General features: G+C 53.0%; 1 protein-coding gene across 2 annotated transcripts; it reads right to left on the minus strand.

Annotated features, from left to right (window-relative positions):
- Window positions 1–854: 854 nt before the first annotated feature.
- Window positions 855–26,449, minus strand: mlc1 (modulator of VRAC current 1). 2 transcript variants are annotated; one of them, XM_014148215.2, is made up of 13 exons: window positions 26,193–26,449; window positions 24,051–24,165; window positions 20,717–21,026; window positions 20,269–20,358; window positions 19,849–19,902; window positions 18,697–18,798; window positions 18,358–18,459; window positions 3,186–3,257; window positions 2,875–2,991; window positions 2,627–2,683; window positions 2,413–2,535; window positions 1,922–2,083; window positions 855–1,363 (listed from the first exon to the last, which is right to left on the minus strand). In XM_014148215.2, the coding sequence occupies exons 3-13, from the start codon at window positions 20,948–20,950 to the stop codon at window positions 1,283–1,285; spliced, it is 1,194 nt and encodes a 397-aa protein (XP_014003690.1). In that variant the 5' UTR covers window positions 20,951–21,026; window positions 24,051–24,165; window positions 26,193–26,449; the 3' UTR covers window positions 855–1,282. The 2 variants fall into 2 exon arrangements, with proteins under 2 accessions (XP_014003690.1, XP_014003691.1); XM_014148216.2 differs by lacking the exon at window positions 24,051–24,165.
- Window positions 26,450–26,725: the final 276 nt, after the last annotated feature.

Raw genomic sequence — 26,725 nt, forward strand, 5'->3', positions numbered from 1 at the left:
GTACAGTTTTGTCACACAACACAATGCCACAGGTGTCTTAAGTTTTGAAGGAGCATGCAATTGGCATGCTGAATGTCCACCAGAACTGTTTCCAAATAATTTAATGTTAATTTCTCTACCATAAGCTATCTCCAACGTCGTTTTAGAGAATTTGGAAGTATGTCCAACCGGCTTCACAACCGCAGACTACGTGTAACCACGTGAGCCTAGGTCCTCCACGTCCGGCTTCTTCACCTGCAGGATCGTCTAAGACCAGCCACCCGGACAGCTGAGGAGTGTTTCTGTCTGTAATAAAGCCCTTTTTGGGGGAAAAGCCCATTCTGGTTGGCTGGCCCTGCTCTCCAGTGGGTGGACCTGGCTCCCAAGTGGGTGGGCCTATGTCCTCCCAGGCCCACTCATGGCTGCGCCCCAGCCCAGTCATGTGAAATCTATAGATTAGGGCATAATGAATTCATTTCAATTGACTGATTTTCTTATATGAACTGTTACTCAGTAAAATCTTTGAAATTGTTGCATGTTGCGTTTATATTTTTGCTCATTATAGATTAAAACAAATGGTACAGTAATTCACAACATTTCCAGACATTATCGAAGGAAGGAACTCAAGTGTTTAGCAATTCCCCACCAACAACCAAATTTGTCACAGTCGCATATTTCTCACAGTCGCATATGACACCGCTGTTTGCTGAACATTGTATCCCAACTTAGAAAGCTGAGTTGAGTATTTTGTGCCATTCGTATATTGTGACCAGAAAGACAAGTCAATAGCATAGTCTTCTTGGTGCTTCAGCACGTGCCAGCCAGAAAAGGGGGACTGATCATATGATCGTTCATAAAATGGTGAAGTGACATGATGGTGTATAAACTGTTTTATTTGTCGACATGACAGCAATACAATCACCAACTGTATCTAAAGGACACAATAGTTTTATAGTAAAAAACTGAAGGTCTGTTGTATATGTAATTCTCCATGTAAATATCAATTAGACCTAAAGCCCTATATATAAAGATAACTACATACAGACAAAGACTGAAAAAATACTGTGCTGCAAATACAGTACAAACAGGCATGAGAGTACCCAATTGTCTACAGATTGTACACAGTAAGGAGATTGTTATAGCATGTTTTAAAATGTAGACCTCAGAGAGATGTGAATGCTTATGACGTCACACACTTCCTACTGTATCCTTCCTCTCCATTCCCTCACTCGTTTGTCCTCCCCTGTCCTTGCTCCTTTTCTTTTTCTTTTCTCTGACAGGGAAACTTCTCCTCCTCCTCTGTTCACTGTGCCATTTGGACCACAACCGCCTTCCAGGCCTTGTCTTTGTCAAACTCCCGCAGTGTTCCGTTGGATGCTTGTTGCTGAGTGAGCAAGATGGAGGGAGGGAAGAGGGGAGAGGGAAGAGGGGATGGATCGGAAAGGAGAGGAGATCATTTAGAAAAGAAAATAGAGAGACAGAACAGAGACAGTTACACAGTACTTTGTCACTGCAGTCTGCACACCGTCAATGCACAACATGCTGTTTTTCCATGACTGACCAGCTTAGACATAGGCATCACTCCTCCTCACACGTTAGTGACATTTTCAGAGAGCTGGTGCATCTCTCACCTCAGTATGTCAAAGTATCAGTGACTCTTCGTCAGTGACTCTTCATCAGTGAATCTTCATCAGTGAGTCATAGAGCACAACATCTCATCTGCTAAAGATATGTGTGTGTGTGTGTCTGTATGCGTGCGTGTTTGAGAGAGAGACGGCAAGAGGGAGAAAGAGAGAGAGAGAGAGAGAGAGAGAGAGAGAGAGAGAGAGAGAGAGAGAGAAAGACTGTATGCAGTACAATAGGAGAGTACAATAGGAGAGTTTTGGTCCTAGTTCATGTCTATGGGAATCTTCATGACTGTGTGAACAGTATGTGTGTGTACCTCTGAGTGGAAGGCTGGGAGCTGCAGGCTGTCATCCCACTCAGGACCCCCCATGCGGAGCTGGCTCTTGTAGGAGGCACAGTGCACCACGGTGGCCAGAGTCAGAACTGCCTGCACCAGCAGCAGCGCCATCAGAATCAGCAGCAGGATCTCATACGATTGCTAGGGACACGCACATACATATTGTATTGGTACACCATCTGAGTTACAACCACAGAATCATTCTTGAGCATGTCGCATGTCCCTTTGCCAAAACGTTGGGATTCACTCACTATCTGAGTTATAACCACCACATGAAAAGCTCTGTATGATTTTATATTTCATTGAATTTCTCGATGGTCATTAGTTATATCTTGAGCATATTTGTCAAAAATGCTGGATTCACAAGTGACAATGACTTTGATCTGGAGGCTTCCCTGAGGCAGTCCTTCTGAGCTCATCCTATTTACACAGACTCTACCTACTGTGTCACAGAGCACTAGGCAGCTCACCTTGGCTGTAGGCACCTCATGCAGGAAGATGTCAATGAAACCGAGCACACTGCAGGAGAGGAAGCCTGAGGCTGAGAAGAGCAGCGGGGACGTCACACTGCTGATGGCAATCAGCATCTCCACCTGAGAGGCGGCGGGGGGGGATAGATAGTCTTCAGTGGGGTAATGGTTGAGCATGACACCTGTCCAGAATACATAACCCTTAGAAACTCACCAGACACTTGTTGGGGTATTCTGCCACGACATGGCTGGCAATGGCACTGGGGAAACACTGCAGAGACAGGGACCAAAATAAAGGCACAGTTGATTCGGTCTCTTACCCATTGATGAGTCACAGACAGACTATTGGGTCATGAATAAAGACTGGGATGTGTCTGCAAACAATTTGCCTCTTTGTTGGGTACAACACTTTTTGGAACCACTGTTATATAGATCCAATGTAACACAGGCAGCTTAACTCACAGCCACTAAGATCCAGAAGAAGGTGACAGACAGGTATGGGCCAGGGAGCAAGACGTCCATGTTGAGAGCGATGATACCGCCAAACACAGCCGAGATTCCTACTATCACCTCAATCACCTGTCAGAAAACAGCAGTGACTATTGGGATGCCGTATCAACACTGGTGTACTGTAAGTGCTGAACAACAATGTAGCCGGCTTATGTGTGGTGTTTCAATGTACAAACATTACATCCACTGTTAAGAGTACATAGTAGAATGTGTAATAATGTATCTGATTCGTGAACACAGAAACTCAGTGTCTATGTGCTCACAGAGTAGGCCTTCAGTAGTCGGGTGGGAAAGACGGCCGGTGTCAGAACCACAGGACCGTCATACGTCACTGGCTGAGGGAGAGAAAGGGAGAGAGAAGGAGGCGGGACAAAGTGGGGAAGAGGGAGAATCAGAGTGAGAGAGAAGGGGAAGAGAGAGGACATACAGTGCGGAGGGAGGGGGGAGAGAGAGGACATACAGTGTGGAGGGAGGGGGAGAGAGAGGACATACAGTGAGGAGGGAGGGGGAGAGAGGACATACAGTGTGGAGGGAGTGGGAGAGAGAGGACATACAGTGAGGAGGGAGGGGGGGTGAGAGAGGATATACAGTGAGGAGGGAGGGGGAGAGAGAGAACATACAGTGAGGAGGGAGGGGGGTGAGAGAGGACATACAGTGAGGAGGGAGGGGGAGAGAGGACATACAGTGAGGAGGGAGGGGGAGAGAGAGGACATACAGTGTGGAGGGAGGGGGAGAGAGGACATACAGTGCGGAGGGAGGGGGAGAGAGAGGACATACAGTGAGGATGGAGGGGAGAGAGAGGACATACAGTGTGGAGGGAGGGGGAGAGAGGACATACAGTGAGGAGGGAGGGGGAGAGAGGACATACAGTGAGGAGGGAGGGGGAGAGAGGACATACAGTGAGGAGGGAGGGGGAGAGAGGACATACAGTGAGGAGGGAGGGGGAGAGAGGACATACAGTGAGGAGGGAGGGGGAGAGAGAGGACATACAGTGAGGAGGGAGGGGGAGAGAGGACATACAGTGAGGAGGGAGGGGGAGAGAGAGGACATAGTGCGGAGGGAGGGGAGAGAGAGGACATAGTGCGGAGGGAGGGGAGAGAGGACATACAGTGAGGAGGGAGGGGTGAGAGGACATACAGTGAGGAGGGAGGGGAGAGAGGACATACAGTAAGGAGGGAGTGGGTGAGAGGACATACAGTGAGGAGGGAGGGGGAGAGAGGACATACAGTGAGGAGGGAGGGGGAGAGAGACCATACAGTGAGGAGGGAGGGGGAGAGAGGACATACAGTGAGGAGGGAGGGGGAGAGAGGACATACAGTGAGGAGGGAGGGGGAGAGAGGACATACAGTGCGGAGGAAGGGGGAGAGAGGACATAGTGCGGAGGGGAGGGGGAGAGAGGACATACAGTGAGGAGGGAGGGGGAGAGAGGACATACAGTGAGGAGGGAGGGGGTGAGAGGACATACAGTGAGGAGGGAGGGGGAGAGGACATACAGTGAGGAGGGAGGGGAGAGAGACGACACAGTGCGGAGGAAGGAGCACATACAGTGAGGAGGGAGGGGAGAGAGGACATACAGTGAGGAGGGAGGGGGAGAGAGGACATACAGTGAGGAGGGAGGGGGAGAGAGGACATACAGTGAGGAGGGAGGGGGAGAGAGAGGACATAGTGAGGAGGGAGGGGGAGAGAGAGGACATACAGTGAGGAGGGAGGGGAGAGAGGACATACAGTGTGGAGGGAGGGGGAGAGAGGACATACAGTGAGGAGGGAGGGGATGAGAGGACATACAGTGAGGAGGGAGGGGAGAGAGGACATACAGTGAGGAGGGAGGGGAGAGAGGACATACAGTGCGGAGGGAGGGGAGAGAGAGCACACAGTGAGGAGGGAGGGGGAGAGAGGACATACAGTGAGGAGGGAGGGGAGAGAGGGACATACAGTGAGGAGGGAGGGGGAGAGAGGACATACAGTGAGGAGGGAGGGGAGAGAGAGGACATACAGTGAGGAGGGAGGGGGGAGAGAGGACATACAGTGAGGAGGGAGGGGAGAGAGGACATACAGTGAGGAGGGAGGGGGAGAGAGGACACACAGTGAGGAGGGAGGGGGAGAGAGGACATACAGTGAGGAGGGAGGGGGAGAGAGAGGACATACAGTGAGGAGGGAGGGGGAGAGAGGACATACAGTGAGGAGGGAGGGGAGAGAGAGGACATACAGTGCGGAGGGAAGGGGGAGAGAGGACATACAGTGAGGAGGGAGGAGGAGAGAGGACATACAGTGAGGAGGGAGGGGGAGAGAGAGGACATTCAGTGAGGAGGGAGGGGGAGAGAGGACATACAGTGAGGAGGGAGGGGGAGAGAGAGGACACAGTGAGGAGGGAGGGGGAGAGAGAGGACATACAGTGAGGAGGGAGGGGGAGAGAGGACATACAGTGCGGAGGGAGGGGGAGAGAGGACATAGTGCGGAGGGAGGGGGAGAGAGGACATACAGTGAGGAGGGAGGGGGAGAGAGCACATACAGTGCGGAGGGAGGGGGAGAGAGAGGACACACATGTGAGGAGGGAGGGGGAGAGAGGACATACAGTGAGGAGGGAGGGGGAGAGAGAGGACATACTGCGGAGGGAGGGGAGAGAGGACATACAGTGAGGAGGGAGGGGAGAGAGGACATACAGTGAGGAGGGAGGGGGAGAGAGGACATACAGTGAGGAGGGAGGGTGAGAGGACACACAGTGAGGAGGGAGGGGAGAGAGGACACACAGTGAGGAGGGAGGGGGAGAGAGGACATACAGTGAGGAGGGAGGGGGAGAGAGGACATACAGTGAGGAGGGAGGGGGAGAGAGGACATACAGTGAGGAGGGAGGGGGAGAGAGGACATACAGTGAGGAGGAAGGGGAGAGAGAGGACATACGTGCGGAGGGAGGGAGAGAGGACATACAGTGCGGAGGGAGGGGGAGAGAGGACATACAGTGAGGAGGGAGGGGGAGAGAGGACATACAGTGAGGAGGGAGGGGGAGAGAGGACATACAGTGAGGAGGGAGGGGAGAGAGTACACACAGTGAGGAGGGAGGGGAGAGAGGACATACAGTGAGGAGGGAGGGGAGAGAGACGACATACAGTGAGGAGGAGGGGGAGAGAGGACATACAGTGAGGAGGGAGGGGGAGAGAGGACATACAGTGAGGAGGGAGGGGAGAGAGGACATACAGTGAGGAGGGAGGGGGAGAGGACATACAGTGAGGAGGGAGGGGGAGAGAGAGGACATACAGTGAGGAGGGAGGGGGAGAGAGGACATACAGTGAGGAGGGAGGGGGAGAGAGGACATACAGTGAGGAGGGAGGGGTGAGAGGACATACAGTGAGGAGGGAGGGGAGAGAGGACATACAGTGAGGAGGGAGGGGAGAGAGAGGACATACAGTGAGGAGGGAGGGGGAGAGAGGACATCAGTGAGGAGGGAGGGGGAGAGAGGACATACAGTGAGGAGGGAGGGGGAGAGAGGACATACAGTGAGGAGGGAGGGGAGAGAGGACATACAGTGAGGAGGAGGGGGAGAGAGGACACACAGTGAGGAGGGAGGGGGAGAGAGGACATACAGTGCGGAGGGAGGGGAGAGAGAGGACATACAGTGAGGAGGGAGGGGGGAGAGAGGACATACAGTGAGGAGGGAGGGGGAGAGAGGACACACAGTGAGGAGGGAGGGGGAGAGAGACATACAGTGAGGAGGGAGGGGGAGAGAGGACATACAGTGAGGAGGGAGGGGGAGAGAGGACACACAGTGAGGAGGGAGGGGGAGAGAGGACACACGTGAGGAGGGAGGGGGAGAGAGGACATACAGTGAGGAGGGAGGGGGAGAGGACATACAGTGAGGAGGGAGGGGGAGAGAGGACATACAGTGAGGAGGGAGGGGGAGAGAGACACACAGTGAGGAGGGAGGGGGAGAGAGAGCACATACAGTGAGGAGGGAGGGGGGAGAGAGGACATACAGTGAGGAGGGAGGGGGAGAGGACATACAGTGAGGAGGGAGGGGGAGAGAGGACATACAGTGAGGAGGGAGGGGAGAGAGAGGACATACAGTGAGGAGGGAGGGGGGAGAGAGGACATACAGTGCGGAGGGAGGGGGAGAGAGGACATACAGTGAGGAGGGAGGGGGAGAGAGGACATACAGTGAGGAGGGGAGGGGGAGAGAGGACATACAGTGAGGAGGGAGGGGGAGAGAGGACATACAGTGAGGAGGGAGGGGGAGAGGACATACAGTGAGGAGGGAGGGGGGAGAGAGGACATACAGTGAGGAGGGAGGGGGAGAGAGGACACACAGTGAGGAGGGAGGGGGAGAGAGACACACAGTGAGGAGGGAGGGGGAGAGAGGACATTCAGTGAGGAGGGAGGGGGAGAGAGGACATACAGTGAGGAGGGAGGGGGAGAGAGGACATACAGTGAGGAGGGAGGGGGAGAGAGGACATACAGTGAGGAGGGAGGGGGAGAGAGGACATACAGTGCGGAGGGAGGGGGAGAGGGACATACTGGGAGGAGGGGAGGAGGGAGAGAGAGGACATACAGTGAGGAGGGAGGGGGAGAGAGAGGACATACAGTGAGGAGGGAGGGGGAGAGAGGACATACAGTGAGGAGGGAGGGGAGAGAGGACATACAGTGAGGAGGGAGGGGGAGAGAGACATACAGTGAGGAGGAGGGGAGAGAGGACACACAGTGAGGAGGGAGGGGAGAGAGAGACACAGTGAGGAGGGAGGGGGAGAGGACATACAGTGAGGAGGGAGGGGGAGAGGAACATCAGTGAGGAGGGAGGGGGAGAGAGGACATACAGTGAGGAGGGAGGGGGAGAGAGGACACAGTGAGGAGGGAGGGGGAGAGGACATACAGTGAGGAGGGAGGGGGAGAGGACATACAGTGAGGAGGGAGGGGGAGAGAGGACACACAGTGAGGAGGGAGGGGGAGAGAGGACATACAGTGAGGAGGGAGGGGGAGAGAGGACACACAGTGCGGAGGGAGGGGGAGAGAGGACATACAGTGAGGAGGGAGGGGGAGAGAGGACACACAGTGAGGAGGGAGGGGAGAGAGGACATACAGTGAGGAGGGAGGGGGGAGAGAGGACACACAGTGAGGAGGGAGGGGGAGAGAGAGACATACAGTGAGGAGGGAGGGGAGAGAGGACACACAGTGAGGAGGGAGGGGAGAGAGGACATACAGTGAGGAGGGAGGGGGAGAGAGGACATACAGTGAGGAGGGAGGGGGAGAGAGGACATACAGTGAGGAGGGAGGGGGAGAGAGGACATACAGTGAGGAGGGAGGGGAGAGAGGACATACAGTGAGGAGGGAGGGGAGAGAGGACATACAGTGAGGAGGGAGGGGAGAGAGGACATACAGTGAGGAGGGAGGGGGAGAGGACATACAGTGAGGAGGGAGGGGAGAGGACATACAGTGAGGAGGGAGGGGGAGAGGACATACAGTGAGGAGGGAGGGGAGAGAGGACATACAGTGAGGAGGGAGGGGGAGAGAGGACATACAGTGAGGAGGGAGGGGGAGAGGACATACAGTGAGGAGGGAGGGGAGAGAGGACACAGTGAGGAGGGAGGGGAGAGAGGACATACAGTGAGGAGGAGGGAGGAGAGAGGACATACAGTGAGGAGGGAGGGGGAGAGAGGACATACAGTGAGGAGGGAGGGGGAGAGAGGACATACAGTGAGGAGGGAGGGGGAGAGAGGACATACAGTGAGGAGGGAGGGGGAGAGAGGACATACAGTGAGGAGGGAGGGGGAGAGAGGACATACAGTGAGGAGGGAGGGGGAGAGAGAGGACATACAGTGAGGAGGGAGGGGAGAGAGGACATACAGTGAGGAGGGAGGGGGAGAGAGGACATACAGTGAGGAGGGAGGGGGAGAGAGGACATACAGTGAGGAGGGAGGGGGAGAGAGGACACACAGTGAGGAGGGAGGGGAGAGAGAGACATACAGTGCGGAGGGAGGGGGAGAGAGGACATACAGTGAGGAGGGAGGGGGAGAGAGGACATACGTGAGGGAGGGGGAGAGGCACATGGAGGGAGGAGAGCCATGCGGAGGGAGGGGAGAGGACATACAGTGAGGAGGGAGGGGGAGAGGACATACAGTGAGGAGGGAGGGGGAGAGAGGACATACAGTGAGGAGGGAGGGGAGAGAGGACATACAGTGCGGAGGGAGGGGGAGAGAGGACACACTGAGGAGGGAGGGGGAGAGGACATACAGTGAGGAGGGAGGGGAGAGAGGACATACAGTGCGGAGGGAGGGGGAGAGAGGACACAGTGAGGAGGGAGGGGGAGAGGACATACAGTGAGGAGGGAGGGGGAGAGAGGACATACAGTGAGGAGGGAGGGGAGAGAGGACATACAGTGAGGAGGGAGGGGGAGAGGACACACAGTGAGGAGGGAGGGGGAGAGAGGACATACAGTGAGGAGGGAGGGGAGAGAGACACACAGTGAGGAGGGAGGGGGAGAGAGGACATACAGTGAGGAGGGAGGGGAGAGAGAGGACATACAGTGAGGAGGGAGGGGGAGAGAGGACATACTGTGGAGGAAGGGGAGAGAGGACATACAGTGAGGAGGGAGGGGAGAGAGGCACACTGAGGAGGGAGGGGGAGAGGACATACAGTGAGGAGGGAGGGGAGAGGACATACAGTGCGGAGGGAGGGGAGAGAGGACACACAGTGAGGAGGGAGGGGGAGAGGACATACTGGGAGGGAGGGGGAGAGGACACACTGAGGAGGGAGGGGAGAGAGGACACACAGTGAGGAGGGAGGGGAGAGGACACACAGTGCGGAGGGAGGGGAGAGAGGACATAGTGAGGAGGGAGGGGAGAGGACACACTGGGAGGGAGGGGAGAGGGACATACAGTGAGGAGGGAGGGGGAGAGGACACACAGTGAGGAGGGAGGGGGAGAGAGGACATACAGTGAGGAGGGAGGGGAGAGAGGACATACAGTGAGGAGGAGGGGGAGAGAGGACATACAGTGAGGAGGGAGGGGGAGAGAGAGGACATACAGTGAGGAGGGAGGGGAGAGAGACATACAGTGAGGAGGGAGGGGGAGAGAGGACATACTGAGGAGGGAGGGGGAGAGAGGACATACAGTGAGGAGGGAGGGGAGAGAGGACATCAGTGAGGAGGGAGGGGGAGAGAGGACACAGTGAGGAGGGAGGGGAGAGAGAGGACATAGTGAGGAGGGAGGGGGAGAGAGGACATACAGTGAGGAGGAGGGGGAGAGGCACACAGGGAGGGGAGGGGGAGAGGACATACAGTGAGGAGGGAGGGGGAGAGAGGACATATAGGGAGGGGGAGGAGAGGACAGACAGTGAGGAGGGAGGGGGAGAGAGGACATACAGTGAGGAGGGAGGGGGAGAGAGGACATACTGAGGAGGGAGGGGGAGAGGACACACAGGGGAGGGAGGGGGAGAGAGACACTAGGAGGGAGGGGGAGAGACACTGCGGAGGGAGGGGGAGAGGACATACAGTGAGTAGGGAGGGGGAGAGAGGACATAATGTGTGAGGAGGGAGGGGGAGAGGTCATACTGAGGAGGGAGGGGAGAGGACACAGGAGGAGGGAGGGGAGAGGACACACAGTGAGGAGGGAGGGGAGAGAGAGACATACAGTGAGGAGGGAGGGGGAGAGGACATGAGGAGGGAGGGGAGAGGACATACAGTGAGGAGGGAGGGGGTGAGAGGACATACAGTGAGGAGGGAGGGGGAGAGGACATACAGTGAGGAGGGAGGGGAGAGAGGACATACTGCGGAGGGAGGGGGAGAGAGGACATAGTGGGAGGGAGGGGGAGAGAGAGCACACTGAAGGGAGGGGAGAGGGAGGAGCATAATGGAGGAGGGAGGGGGAGAGAGATCACAGTGAGGAGGGAGGGGGAGAGAGGACATACTGTGGAGGGAGGGGAGAGAGGACATACAGTGAGGAGGGAGGGGGAGAGGACATACAGTGAGGAGGGAGGGGAGAGAGAGGACATACTGATGAGGAGGGAGGGGAGAGAGGACATACAGTGAGGAGGGAGGGGGAGAGAGAGGACATAGTGCGGAGGGAGGGGGAGAGAGAGGACACACAGTGAGGAGGGAGGGGGAGAGAGGACATACAGTGCGGAGGAAGGGGGAGAGAGGACATAGTGCAGAGAGGAGGGGGAGAGAGGACATACAGTGAGGAGGGAGGGTAGAGAGGACACACAGTGTCGGAGGGAGGGGGAGAGGACATACAGTGAGGAGGGAGGGGAGAGAGAGCACATACAGTGAGGAGGGAGGGGAGAGAGGACATACAGTGAGGAGGGAGGGGGAAGAGAGGACATACAGTGAGGAGGGAGGGGGAGAGGACATACAGTGAGGAGGGAGGGGGAGAGAGAGGACATACAGTGAGGAGGGAGGGGGAGAGGACATACAGTGAGGAGGGAGGGGAGAGAGGACATACAGTGTGGAGGGAGGGGAGTGAGAGGAACAGTGCGGAGGGAGGGGAGAGAGGACATACAGTGAGGAGGGAGGGGTGAGAGGACATATAGTGAGGAGGCAGGGGGAGAGAGGACATACAGTGAGGAGGGAGGGGGAGAGGACATACAGTGAGGAGGGAGGGGGAGAGGACATACAGTGAGGAGGGAGGGGGAGAGAGGACACACAGTGCGGAGGGAGGGGGAGAGAGAGGACATGGCGGGAGGGAGGGGGAGAGAGAGCACATACAGTGAGGAGGGAGGGGAGAGAGGACATAATGTGAGGAGGGAGGGGGAGAGAATCATACAGTGAGGAGGGAGGGGGGAGAGAGGACATACAGTGCGGAGGGAGGGGGGAGAGGACATACAGTGAGGAGGGAGGGGGAGAGAGGACATACAGTGAGGAGGGAGGGGAGAGAGAGGACATACAGTGAGGAGGGAGGGGGAGAGAGGACATACAGTGAGGAGGGAGGGGAGAGAGAGGACATAGTGCGGAGGGAGGGGGAGAGAGGACATACAGTGAGGAGGGAGGGGGGAGAGAGGACATACAGTGTGGAGGAAGGGGGAGAGAGAGGACATAGTGCGGAGGGAGGGGGAGAGAGAGGACATACAGTGAGGAGGGAGGGGATAGAGAGGACATACAGTGCGGTGGGAGGGGGGAGAGGACATACAGTGAGGAGGGAGGGGTTGAGAGGACATACAGTGATGAGGGAGGGAGAGAGGACATATGCGGAGGGAGGGGGAAGAGAGAGGACATACAGTGAGGAGAGAGGGGAAAGAGAGGACATAGAGTGCGGAGGGAGGGGGAGAGAGAGGACATAGTGCGGAGGGAGGGGGAGAGAGAGGACATAGTGCGGAGGGAGGGGGAGAGAGGACATACATTGAGGAGGGAGGGGGAGAGAGGACATACAGTGAGGAGGGAGGGGGGAGAGAGAGGACATTCAGTGAGGAGGGAGGGGGAGAGAGGACATACAGTGAGGAGGGAGGGGAGAGAGAGGACATACAGTGCGGAGGGAGGGGAGAGAGGACATACAGGGAGGAGGGAGGGGGAGAGAGGAGAGAGGACATACAGTGAGGAGGGAGGGGAGAGAGATGACATTCATTGAGGAGGGAGGGGGAGAGAGGACACACTGAAGGAGGGAGGGGGAGAGAGAGGACAGACATGGGAGGGAGGGGGAGAGAGGACATACAGTGAGGAGGGAGGGGGGAGAGAGGACATACAGTGTGGAGGGAGGGGAGAGTGGACATAGTGCGGAGGGAGGGGGAGAGAGAGGACATACAGTGCGGAGGCAGGGGAGAGAGAGGCACATACAGTGCGGAGGGAGGGGAGAGAGAGCACATACAGTGAGGAGGGAGGGGGAGAGAGGACATACAGTGCGGAGGGAGGGGGAGAGAGAGGACATAGTGCGGAGGGAGGGGGAGAGAGGACACACAGTGAGGAGGGAGGGGTGAGAGGACATACAGTGAGGAGGGAGGGTGAGAGAGGACATACAGTGAGGAGGGAGTGGGTGAGAGGACATACAGTGAGGAGGGAGGGGTAGAGAGGACATACAGTGCGGAGGAAGGGGGAGAGAGAGGACATAGTGGAGGAGGGAGGGGAGAGAGGACATACAGTGAGAAGGGAGGGGGTATAGAGGACATACAGTGCGGTGGGATTGGGGAGAGAGGACATACAGTGAGGAGGAGGGGTGAGAGGACATACAGTGAGGAGGGAGGGGGAGAGAGGACATAGTGCGGAGGGAGGGGGAGAGAGAGGACATACAGTGAGGAGGGAGGGGGTGAGAGGACATAGTGCGGAGGGAGGGGGGAGAGAGGACATACAGTGAGGAGGGAGTGGGAGAGAGGACATACAGTGAGGAGGGAGGGGTGTGAGAGGACATACAGTGAGGAGGGAGGGGGAGAGAGGACATACAGTGAGGAGGGAGGGGAGAGAGACGACACACAGTGCGGAGGAAGGAGCACATACAGTGAGGAGGGAGGGGGAGAGAGGACATACAGTGAGGAGGGAGGGGGGAGAGAGGACATACAGTGAGGAGGGAGGGGGAGAGAGGACATACAGTGAGGAGGGAGGGGAGAGAGAGACATAGTGAGGAGGGGGCATACAGTGAGGAGGGAGGGGGAGAGGACATACAGTGAGGAGGGAGGGGGAGAGAGGACATACAGTGCGGAGGGAGGGGGAGAGAGGACATACAGTGAGGAGGGAGGGGGTGAGAGGACATACAGTGAGGAGGGAGGGGGAGAGAGGACATACAGTGAGGAGGGAGGGGAGAGAGACGACATACAGTGCGGAGGGGAGGGGGAGAGAGAGCACATACAGTGAGGAGGGAGGGGGAGAGAGGACATACAGTGAGGAGGGAGGGGGTGAGAGGACATACAGTGAGGAGGGAGGGGAGAGAGAGGACATAGTGAGGAGGGAGGGGAGAGAGAGGACATACAGTGAGGAGGGAGGGGAGAGAGAGGACATACATTTCGGAGGGAGGGGGAGAGAGGACATACAGTGAGGAGGGAGGGGGAGAGAGGACATACAGTGAGGAGGGAGGGGGAGAGAGGACATACAGTGAGGAGGGAGGGGGAGAGAGAGGACATTCAGTGAGGAGGGAGGGGGAGAGTGGACATACAGTGAGGAGGGAGGGGAGAGAGAGGACATACAGTGCGGAGGGAGGGGGAGAGAGAACATACAGTGAGGAGGGAGGGGGAGAGAGGACATACAGTGAGGAGGGAGGGGAGAGAGAGGACATTCAGTGAGGAGGGGGGGGAGAGAGGACATACAGTGAGGAGGGAGGGGAGAGAGAGGACATAGTGCGGAGGGAGGGGAGAGAGAGGACATACAGTGAGGAGGGAGGGGGAGAGTGGACATACAGTGCGGAGGGAGGGGGAGAGAGTGGACATAGTACGGAGGGAGGGGGAGAGAGAGGACATACAGTGCGGAGGGAGTGGGAGAGAGAGCACATACAGTGAGGAGGGAGGAGGAGAGAGGACATACAGTGAGGAGGGAGGAGGAGAGAGACACACAGTGTGGAGGGAGGGGGAGAGAGGACATACAGTGAGGAGGGTGGGGGAGAGAGGACATACAGTGAGGAGGGAGGGGGAGAGAGATGACATAGTGAGGAGGGAGGGGGAGAGAAAGGACATACAGTGCGGAGGGTGGGGGAGAGAGAAGACATAGTGCGGAGGGAGGGGGAGAGAGGACATACAGTGAGGAGGGAGTGGGTGAGAGGACATACAGTGAGGAGGGAGGGGGAGAGAGGACATACAGTGAGGAGGGAGGGGGAGAGAGACGACATACAGTGCGGAGGGAGGGGGAGAGAGAGCACATACAGTGAGGAGGGAGGGGGAGAGAGGACATACAGTGTGGAGGAAGGTTGGAGAGAGAGGACATAGTGCAGAGGGAGGGGGAGAGAGAGGACATACAGTGAGGAGGGAGTGGGATAGAGAGGACATACAGTGAGGTGTTAGGGGGGAGAGAGGACATACAGTGAGGAGGGAGGGGTGAGAGGACATACAGTGAGGAGGGAGGGGGAGAGAGGACATAGTGCAGAGGGAGGGGGAGAGAGAGGACATACAGTGAGGAGGGAGGTGAGAGGACATAGTGCGGAGGGAAGGGGAGAGAGAGGACATACAGTGAGGAGGGAGGGGGGAGAGAGGACATACAGTGCGGAGGGAGGGGGATAGAGAGGACATACAGTGCGGTGGGAGGGGGGAGAGAGGACATACAGTGAGGAGGGAGGGGGAGAGAGGACATACAGTGAGGAGGGAGGGGGTGAGAGGTCATACAGTGAGGAGGGAGGGGGAGAGAGGACACAAAGTGAGGAGGTAGGGGGAGAGAGACGACATACAGTGCGGAGGGAGGGGGAGAGAGAGCACATACAGTGAGGAGGGAGGGGGAGAGGACATACAGTGAGGAGGGAGGGGGAGAGAGGACATACAGTGAGGAGGGAGGGGGAGAGAGGACATACAGTTAGGAGGGAGGGGGAGAGAGGACATAGTGAGGAGGGAGGGGGAGAGAGGACATACAGTGAGGAGGGAGGGGGAGAGAGGACATACAGTGCGGAGGGAGGGGGATAGAGAGGACATACAGTGCGGTGGGAGGGGGAGAGAGGACATACAGTGAGGAGGGAGGGGGAGAGAGGACATACAGTGAGGAGGGAGGGGGTGAGAGGTCATACAGTGAGGAGGGAGGGGGAGAGAGGACATAAAGTGAGGAGGTAGGGGGAGAGAGACGACATACAGTGCGGAGGGAGGGGGAGAGAGAGCACATACAGTGAGGAGGGAGGGGGAGAGAGGACATACAGTGAGGAGGGAGGGGGAGAGAGGACATACAGTGAGGAGGGAGGGGGAGAGAGGACATACAGTTAGGAGGGAGGGGGAGAGAGAGGACATAGTGAGGAGGGAGGGGGAGAGAGAGGACATACAGTGAGGAGGGAGGGGGAGAGAGGACATACAGTGAGGAGGGAAGGGGGAGAGAGAACATACAGTGAGGAGGGAGGGGGAGAGAGAGGACATAGTGCGGAGGGAGGGGGAGAGAGGACATACAGTGAGGAGGGAGGGGAGAGAGACGACATACAGTGAGGAGGGAGGGGAGAGAGAGGACATAGTGCGGAGGGAGGGGGGAGAGAGAGCACATACAGTGAGGAGGGAGAGGGAGAGAGGACATAATGTGAGGAGGGAGGGGGAGAGAGATCATACAGTGAGGAGGGAGGGGGAGAGAGGACATACAGTGCGGAGGGAGGGGGAGAGAGGACATACAGTGAGGAGGGAGGGGGAGAGAGGACATACAGTGAGGAGGGAGGGGGAGAGAGAGGACATACAGTGAGGAGGGAGGGGGAGAGAGGACATACAGTGAGGAGGGAGGGGGAGAGAGAGGACATAGTGCGGAGGGAGGGGGAGAGAGAGGACATACAGTGAGGAGGGAGGGGGGAGAGAGGACATACAGTGCGGAGGAAGGGGGAGAGAGAGGACATAGTGCGGAGGGAGGGGGAGAGAGAGGACATACAGTGAGGAGGGAGGGGTATAGAGAGGACATACAGTGCGGTGGGAGGGGGGAGAGAGGACATACAGTGAGGAGGGAGGGGTTGAGAGGACATACAGTGCGGAGGGAGGGGGAGAGAGAGGACATACAGTGAGGAGGGAGGGGGTGAGAGGACATACAGTGAGGAGGGAGGGGAGAGAGGACATAGTGCGGAGGGAGGGGGAGAGAAAGGACATACAGTGAGGAGATAGGGGAGAGAGGACATAGAGTGCGGAGGGAGGGGGGAGAGAGAGGACATAGTGCGGAGGGATGGGGAGAGAGAGGACATAGTGCGGAGGGAGGGCGAGAGAGGACATACATTGAGGAGGGAGGGGGAGAGAGGACATACAGTGCGGAGGAAGGGGGAGAGAGAGGACATAGTGCGGAGGGAGGGGGAGAGAGAGGACATACAGTGAGGAGCGAGGGGATAGAGAGGACATACAGTGCGGTGGGAGGGGGGAGAGAGGACATACAGTGAGGAGGGAGGGGTGAGAGGACATACAGTGAGGAGGGAGGGGGAGAGAGGACATAGTGCGGAGGGAGGGGGAGAGAGAGGACATACAGTGAGGAGGGAGGGGGGTGAGAGGACATACAGTGAGGAGGGAGGGGAGAGAGGACATAGTGCGGAGGGAGATGGAGAGAGAGGACATACAGTGAGGAGAGAGGGGGAGAGAGGACATAGAGTGCGGAGGGAGGGGGAGAGAGAGGACATAGTGCGGAGGGAGGGGGAGAGAGGACATACAGTGAGGAGGGAGGGGGTGAGAGGACATACAATGAGGAGGGAGGGGGATAGAGGACATACAGTGAGGAGGGAGGGGAGAGAGGACATACAGTGCGGAGGGAGGGGGAGAGAGAGGACATAGTGCGGAGGGAGGGGGAGAGAGAGGACATACAGTGAGGAGGGAGGGGGATAGAGAGGACATACAGTGCGGTGGGAGGGGGGAGAGAGGACATACAGTGAGGAGGGAGGGGGTGAGAGGACATACAGTGAGGAGGGAGGGGGAGAGAGGACATAGTGCGGAGGGAGGGGGAGAGAGAGGACATACAGTGAGGAGGGAGGGGGTGAGAGGACATACAGTGAGGAGGGAGGGGAGAGAGGACATAGTGCGGAGGGAGGGGGAGAGAGAGGACATACAGTGAGGAGAGAGGGGGAGAGAGGACATAGAGTGCGGAGGGAGGGGAGAGAGAGGACATAGTGCGTAGGGAGGCGGAGAGAGGACATACAGTGAGGAGGGAGGGGGTGAGAGGACATACAATGAGGAGGGAGGGGGAGAGAGGACATACAGTGAGGAGGGAGGGGGAGAGAGGACATACAGTGCGGAGGGAGGGGGAGAGAGAGGACATAGTGCGGAGGGAGGGGAGAGAGAGGACATACAGTGCGGAGGGAGGGGGAGGGAGAGGACATAGTGCGGAGGGAGGGGGTGAGAGGACATACAGTGAGGAGGGAGGGGTGAGAGGACATGCAGTGAGGAGGGAGGGGTGAGAGGACATACAGTGAAGAGGGAGGGGTTGAGAGGACATACAGTGCGGAGGGAGGGGAGAGAGAGGACATACAGTGCGGAGGGAGGGGGAGAGAGGACATAGTGAGGAGGGAGGGGAGAGAGGACATACAGTGAGGAGGGAGGGGGAGAGAGTGGACATACAGTGCGGAGGGAGGGGAGAGAGAAGACATAGTGCGGAGGGAGGGGGAGAGAGGACATAGTGAGGAGGGAGGGGGGAGAGAGGACATACAGTGCGGAGGGAGGGGGAGAGAGAGGACATAGTGCGGAGGGAGGGGGGAGAGAGGAAATAGTGAGGAGGGAGGGGGAGAGAGAGGACATACAGTGCGGAGGGAGGGGGAGAGAGAGGGACAGCATGTTATAATGACATGCAGACAAACAATCCTACACGGCACACAGCACAGTACAAATAAGAGTACAGCACATAGTACAAGAGTACAACACATGCACATACTGTATACTGTTTCCCAGCTTTAACAATAACACACACACCTTCCTGTGGCTACAGCAGTCCTCTGCAGAGCGTGCAGACAGGATGACTGTACTGGCCATCAGCACCTCCAGCAGAATCAGCAGGATGAGGTTAAAGTTGATCTGAACAGCGGCGGGCCATGGGAGGGAAACAGAGGAGGGAAGAGAGATTGTCAGAGACAGGGAGAGAGATTCATTCAACATCTGTATCCTACAACATGCATGTGTGTGTGATTGTAATGCAAGTCAGGTGTTAGCGTATCATGCAAACAAACAATTGAAGCCCCTCAAGGCTTTGCCTTAGGGCAACTACATCTAGGGTGCACAGAGATGAGAAAAACAGATTGGCTATAGACTCACATTGACAGCAGAGGGACTCAACACCAGCTTACAGCCAAACCACACCAGGCAAGTGGTCGTCACAGCAAAGGTGGACACAAATACCACCTGGAAATCTGACACCTGTCAATCACAGATGTAAAATATATTATTAGCACCTGCATCAGGGACATGTTGACAGTATAAGGGGACATGTTTACAGTATCAAGGGGACATGTTGACAGTGTTATGGGGACAAGTTGACAGTATTAAGGGGACATGTTGACAGTATTAAGGGGACATGTTGACAGTATTATGGGGACATGTTAACAGTATTGAGGGGACATGTTGACAGTATTAAGGGGACATGTTGACAGTATTATGAGGACATGTTGACAGTATTAAGGGGACATGTTGACAGTATTAAGGGGACATGTTGACAGTATTATGGGGACAAGTTGACAGTATTAAGGGGACATGTTGACAGTATTAAGGGGACATGTTTACAGTATTACGGGGACATGTTAATAGTATTACGGGGACATGTTGACAGTATTAAGGGGACATGTTGACAGTATTAAGGGGACATGTTTACAGTATTAAGGGGACATGTTTACAGTATTAAGGGGACATGTTGACAGTATTAAGGGGACATGTTTACAGTATTAAGGGGACATGTTGACAGTATTAAGGGGACATGTTGACAGTATTAAGGGGACATGTTGACAGTATTAAGGGGACATGTTGACAGTATTACGGGGACATGTTAATAGTATTACGGGGACATGTTTACAGTATTAAGAAGACACGTTGACAGTATTATGGGGACATGTTTACAGTATTAAGGTTAAGGGGACACGTTGACAGTATTACGGGGACATGTTAATAGTATTACGGGGACATGTTTACAGTATTAAGGTTAAGGGGACACGTTGACAGTATTACGGGGACATGTTAATAGTATTACGGGGACATGTTTACAGTATTAAGAAGACACGTTGACAGTATTATGGGGACATGTTTACAGTATTAAGGTTAAGGGGACACGTTGACAGTATTACGGGGACATGTTTACAGTATTAAGGGGACATTCTGACAGCATTAAGCACTAGCTCAGTGGCCCCTGGACAACATTCATGCAACAAATACACATTTGCTCATTGAGTAGCGTAAGTCTATTTGTTGTGTACTCACTGCAACATGATGGTTCTTGGCAATGGCAAAGCTGACAACTGCTGCCGGGACACTCTGAAACAAAGACACACACAAGTACTTATCTCACAGGAGCCAGATGAAAGTTTCTCATAATACTTAAAATACTACTCTGTAGCTCTCAAGCCTGGCACGCAAGATAACACAAATATAGTACATACACTCAATATTGGCTTGCCTGCAGTGCTATGCTGTTTCATAGGCACCAGGTGTTAAACGTTTTTGTTACTGAGCAGATTTGTCTTTATTATAATGAACATGATTAGAAGCACGTGTCTCTGCTCTTGTAAGGGTTCTATTTTGAAGCTACTGTACTATCAAGTCATGATGATTATCATAATAATAACAACGATCATGAGGATCAGCCTGTTTTCAGACTCTGGTCAGCTGAGAGCCACTCACCGAGCCTGCAGCACAGCGCAGGTAGTCCATAGCAGCAGGAAACACATTTCCCAGGTAGATAGAGAAGCCTGCTGTGACCAACAGACTGCTCTGTGAACCACACACGCACACACGCACACACACACACACACACACACACACACACACGCACAATGGTTAGCATGTAAACTGCCAAGAGGAGAGTTCACTTACCAAAGTTGTCCCCACCACCCCTGTTCTCTTTTCTCTCACCCCTGTGAGGAGGTTGTACATTCCCCACTTTGAGGGATGATTTTATGCTCATGTTTTTCTGCCTTCAAATCCGAATGTGAATGGAATAATCAGATGTGTGGGCTCTCTCTAACCATTCAATGGCATTGAGTAATCAATTACAGCAGCACTGGGTTTTTGGAATACCACATTTGTCCATCCCTTTAACTCTTGACCTCCCGACCTCCCGACCTCTCACCCCAATGAGGACGCTGTAGAGCCAGGTCCTGTAGCTGAGGCAGGGGTGCATGGGCTTCTCAGAGTGGGCAAGCTGCAGGTCACTGGCCCTCACGTCCACCGTGTAGCTTTCCGGCCGCTCCCTCTCCGCAAACCCCCGCCGGCCCACCGTACCCCCGCCACCCCCCCTCTCCAGCGTGGGCATCTGGGTGTAGCTGAACTCCTCCATGGCAGACAGATCGTCCCGCTGCATCATAGTGAGAGATGAGTGACAGCGCCCCCCAGATAGTCCAATGGGACGGTCACACTGGGTCTGAGGAACCTGTATGTGTCTGGCAGAACGGACATGAACCTTTTACTGCAGTGGGTTACATCAGGGTCACACAAAACGTTTCTTAGTAGTCTTAAACAAATCTACTTTGAAACAAAAGTATCCACCTCACACACATGGTTATGGGCTTAAAAAAAGAAGACACCTGTACAATGTCAGATATAGAGTGGAAATGTATTCCATTTTGAGTTTACAACCCAATATTACACTTTATATAAATCACAGAAGACTGAAATATAGCTAAACTGTTTGTAATTTTTTTTTATTAGGGATTCTCATTATTCTACACTTCCTGGGGTCCAAACACATTAAGGCACTTACATTACATATAAAACAAAAGATAAAACAGTACATCATATAGCATTATTACACCACTACATATCTACAATACAAAATTGATAATACCATCATACAGCGTTATTTCAATGTAGGTGTGTGTAGAGTACTAGCGTTTGTGTGCATATGCACGTGTCTGTACCTGTGTGTGTGTCTCTTCCCAGTCCCCGCTGTTCCATGAGGGGTATTTGTATCTATTTTTTAAATCTGATTCTACTGCTTGCATCAGTTACCTGATGAGGAATAGAGTTCCATGTAGTCATGTCTCTATGTAGTACTGTGCCCCTCCCATAGTCTATTCTGGATTTGGGGATTTTGAAGAGACCTCTGGTGGCATGTCTTGTGGGGTATGCATGGGTGTCCGAGTGCTAGTAGTTTAAACAGACAGCTCGGTACATTCAGCTTGTCAACACTTCTTACAAAAACAAGTAGTGATGAAGTCAATCTCTCCTCCACTTTGAGCCATGAGAGATTGACATGCATATCATTAATGTTAGCTCCTCGTGTACATTTAAGGGCCAGCCGTGCTACCCTGTTCTGAGCCAATTGTAATTTTCCTAAGTCCCTCTTTGTGGCATCTGACCACACGACAGTAGTCCAGGTGTGACAAAACTAGGGCCTGTAGGACCTGCCTTGTTGATATTGTTGATAAGAAGGCAGAGCAGAGCTTTATTATTCCTTGCCACCCACTCTGGTACTAACTGCAGCTCTTTGTTAAGTGTTGCAGTCATTTCAGTAGCTGTAGACACATTGGCTTTACTCAAAGCCAGTGGCATGTCATTAGTAAAGATTGCAAAAATGTGTAAGGGGCCTAGACAGCTGCCCTGGGGAATTCCTGATTCTACCTGGATTATGTTGGAGAGGCTTCCATTAAAGAACACCCTCTGTGTTCTGTTAGACAGGTAACTCTATACCCACAATATAGCAGAGGGTGTAAAGCCATAACAAATACGTTTTTCCAGCAGCAGACTATGATCGATAATGTCAAAAGTCACACTGAAGTCTAACAAAACAGCCCCCACAATCTTTTCATCATCAATTTCTCTCAACCAATCATCAGTAATTTGAGTAAGTGCTGTGCTTGTTGAATGTCCTTCCCTATAAGCATGCTAAAAGTCTGTTGCCAATTTGTTAACTGTGAAATTGCATTGTATCTGGTCAAACACAATTTTTTCCAAAAGTTTACTAAGTGTTGGTAATAGGCTGATTGGCCAGCTATTTGAGCCAGTAAAGGGGGCTTTACTATTCTTAGGTAGTGGAATGACTTTTGCTTCCCTCCAGGCCTGAGGGCACACACTTTCTAGTAGGCTTAGATTGAAGATATGGCAAATAGGAGTGGCAATATCATCTGCTATTATCTTCAGTTTTCCATTCAAGTTGTCAGACCCTGGTGGCTTATCATTGTTGATAGAAAAATTAAAAAGGGTTCCAAAAGGGTTCTTCAGCTGTCCCTATAAGAGAACCAATTTTGGCACCCAAAGAATCCAAAGGGTTCTACTTGGAATCAAAAGGGTTCTACCTGCAACCAAAAATGGTTCTTCAAAGGGTTCTCCTATGGGGACAGCCAATGACGGACTGGCCACCTGTAGAGAAGTGGCTTCTTTGCTGCCCTTCTTGACACCAGGCCATCCTCCAAAAGTCTTTGCCTCACTGTGCATGCAGATGCACTCACACCTGCCTGCTGCCATTCCTGAGCAAGCTCTGTACTGGTGGTGCTCCGATCCCGCAGCTGAATTAACTTTAGGAGACGGTCCTGGCATTTGCTGGACTTTCTTGGGCGCCCTGAAGCCTTCTTCACAACAATTGAACCGCTCTCCTTGAAGTTCTTGATGGTCCAATAAATGGTTGATTTAGGTGCAATCTTACTGGCAGCAATATCCTTGCCTGTGAAGCCCTTCTGTGCAAAGCAATGATGACGGCACGTGTTTCCTTGCAGGTAACCATGGTTGACAGTGGAAGAACAATGATTCCAAGCACCACCCTCCTTTTGAAGCTTCCAGTCTGTTATTCGAACTCAATCAGCATGACAGAGTGATCTCCAGCCTTGTCCTCGTCAACACTCACACCTGTGTTAATGAGGTAATCACTGACATGATGTCAGCTGGTCCTTTTGTGGCAGGGCTGAAATGCAGTGGAAATGTTTTTGGGGGATTCAGTTCATTTGCATGGCAAAGAGGGACTTTGCAATTAATTGCAATTCATCTGATCACTCTTCATAACATTCTGGAGGATATGCAAATTGCCATCATACAAACTGAGGCAGCAGACTTTGTGAAAATTAATATTTGTGTCATTCTCAAAACTTTTGGCCTTGACTGTAGACCATTTTTCTTGCACAAGGATTTAACGACGGAACAAATCCTACAGAAAAGATAAATGTTGGTTGTGTATTTCTTAACAACATAGCTGTGTTCTTCCGTGAATCCTACCAGAGGATGAACATTTGGGAGAAGGAGAGCAAGGACCAAGGACACAGACATCTTGCTCCAATTGGAGAGACACGCTGGTGGGCTAAAGACTGTGCCTTAAAGAAAGGCTTTGGAACTTTTGGAAATCCAGATGAGGGTCTGTATGTTGATGTCCTTCTCACTCTTTCAACCATACAAGATCAGAAAAACATCAACACCATTGCATGGGTCAAGGCACAAGGATACATTGAGGGGTTGCTGAAGTATGAAGCAATACTTACAGCTCAGATATTCCTCAGAATATTTCAGGTCACCTCACCAGTCTGAAAATATCTTCAAACAAGTGGAATGGACATTCTGTCTGCGCATCGTATGGTTGTGTCTACAGAGGAGCAGCTGAAAGGAACGGCAAGAGATTTTGAAAAAGTCAAGGCAGCTGCAGACACATTTGTTCAGTGGGCCAACAGGAAGTTGCAGGAACGGGATGAGGAAACAGAGCTGGAGTTAGAGACCACTCTGCCAACGAAAAGGGCTAGAAAGAATTAAACCATGCCTGGAGAGATGGCACAAGATGAGGCTTGGGCAGAGAGTGCATACAGGATTGGTGTCCATAATCAAATTCTGGATACAATTATAGATAGCATCCATCGGCAATTTCTGAGTAATGGCACCTTGTATGCCGACATGGCTCTTCTGGACCCTAAAACCTTTAGTCAGCTCACATCCAGTGCCAGTGGCTTTCCACAGACAGCCCTTCAAGAACTAAAAAAAATGTTTGATCAAATTTGACAGCAGAGTGAGCAGAGTGAGCAGTGAGCTCATGAGTCTGGAAGAACAGTGGACTAGGTTAAAACAATCGGGATTTGAAGAATACACAACCAGGACTATGGAGGATTATGGACCTGAAGGAAATGAAGACGAGGTGGAGATGGTGAACAAGAGTTGTTCATCTTACAAGGACTGTCCAGTGTGTTGCTACTGTATTCTTAGTCAGTACAACCTATTGACCGACGCATACCACATCCTGGGCCTTGCTTACAAGTTCCTACTTACCCTGTCAGTAACCCAGGAGGCTTGCGAGCGGAGCTTCTCTACTCTGAAATTCATCAACAGTAGGCTCAGGAGCACTCTATCTCAACAGCACTTGGAGGCTTTTATGGTCATGGCTACTGAGCGAGATGTTTTAATGGCCCTAGACCGTGACCTGGTTATAGATGGCACTGCTGAGAGAAGTGAGCTGCTGCAGAAATTGCTCATTTAAAGAGGTAGGAAATATGTTTATTTTTATTTTATTCTATGACTTGCCTACTCACCAGTCTTTTCACCAACACATTTCTTCCTGTATTATTTATTTATCTTGTCAGATGGTTCCAGAGATCCTTGCCATTTTGATGCCAGTGCCATTGTGCCAATATGTGCTCCTTCCAGCCAGCCTCCCCCTAAGAGCAACACATTCCCCTTGTTCTATTTTACATCTATTTTACTAAAGTCATTGTTATAAATATTGTTCAGTAATCTTGTTTTTCATAAAGTGTGGCGTGGGTTGTGTGGGTGGTGGTGTATCGCTGGGGGGTTTTGGTAGGCCGGTCTGAGTCAAAAAGTCCAGGGCCATTTTTCATTCCCAGTTCGTCCCTGGGGACAGCCGAAGAACCCTTTAAGGTTCTAGATAGCACCTTTTTTTCTAAGAGTGTAGGAACACTGGCTTTTAGGCAGTTCTTTTTTTAACAATGTTGATTAATTATAAAAATATGAAAAATATGAATAACATTCCACCATGAGACCGCTAGGTCATTTGACTGCAGGGAAGGGCTCCAACACTTTGTCAGATGTACAGAATCAGTATCTGAATCAAATTATAATTTATTGTGTGACATTCAGACACTTTGAGAAATCAGAATCGGGATCAAACGATAACGTCATTATCTTTGGTTCTTTAGGGAGATAAAATGGCTGCACAAATGGAAATAATAAGTTATTTCAATAAATTATCAGTTGATAAATAAGGATTTTGCACAAAGTGTCATAAGACAACATTGTTTTATTTACCATTAATCTTGATTTCTTGAATCTTCTTTCCAATAAAAATATAGAAGATCAACAAGATGTATTATGAGTTATATTCATCAAAGTAGTTCAGACTAATCAACATCTGAGAGCATTATATACCTCTGAGTGAAAATGGTGTGTAGTAAAAATAGGTATAACTTTGAGCGGATAGAGGATAAAAAGGGGATATCAAGGAACAAGATCAATACAAATGGAAGTACACGCAAATAAATGTTCACACGTCAATGAATCCTACAGTATTTCAAAAACAACACCCACTCCCCTCTCTCCTACAGGTCTCATCTGACTCAAACACCGCTCTTTCCACCCTCTCCTTCCCCTTCTCTCCCGTTCCCTTGTCTTCCTCTCCCACTCACCTGTTTAGTTGTCCGTCTTGTAGTATCTCCCAAACTTATCTACCCACAAGTTCTCTCTCAATGGACACACAGCAATTTTATAATCCCATATAGAAGACACTTGTTTTTGTCGGTCGGAAAGACGTTTCTTCCCTCTCCCCCTCTCTCTCCCTCCCTCTCCCACTCTCACCCTCCCTCTCTCTCTCACTCTCTTTAGAAGAGAGAACAAAATTCTGGAGCTAGCTGTTTTCAAAGAGCGGAACAAAAACCCATGCCTCTCAGGCTGCCAGCGCATTCTGTGCCAGAGGCATACAGACTGTGAATGACAAAGAGGGGAGAGGAGAGGCGGAAAGGAGAGGAGGAGGGGAGAGAAAGAAGGGGAGAAGGGGCTCGCGCTAGGGGCAGAGATAGATAGGGCAGACCACCTTTCCCTTCTGTCCTTCCACCCATCTGCTCACACACTGAGAACATACAAACAAACTTTAGCTAATACACACAGTCAGGCCCAGATACTTGGTCAAACACACGGACACACACAAATTCCATACGGTATA

This window comes from Salmo salar, chromosome ssa16 (assembly GCF_905237065.1).
Source record: "Salmo salar chromosome ssa16, Ssal_v3.1, whole genome shotgun sequence".
In the NCBI taxonomy this organism is placed as follows: Eukaryota; Metazoa; Chordata; class Actinopteri; order Salmoniformes; family Salmonidae; genus Salmo; species Salmo salar.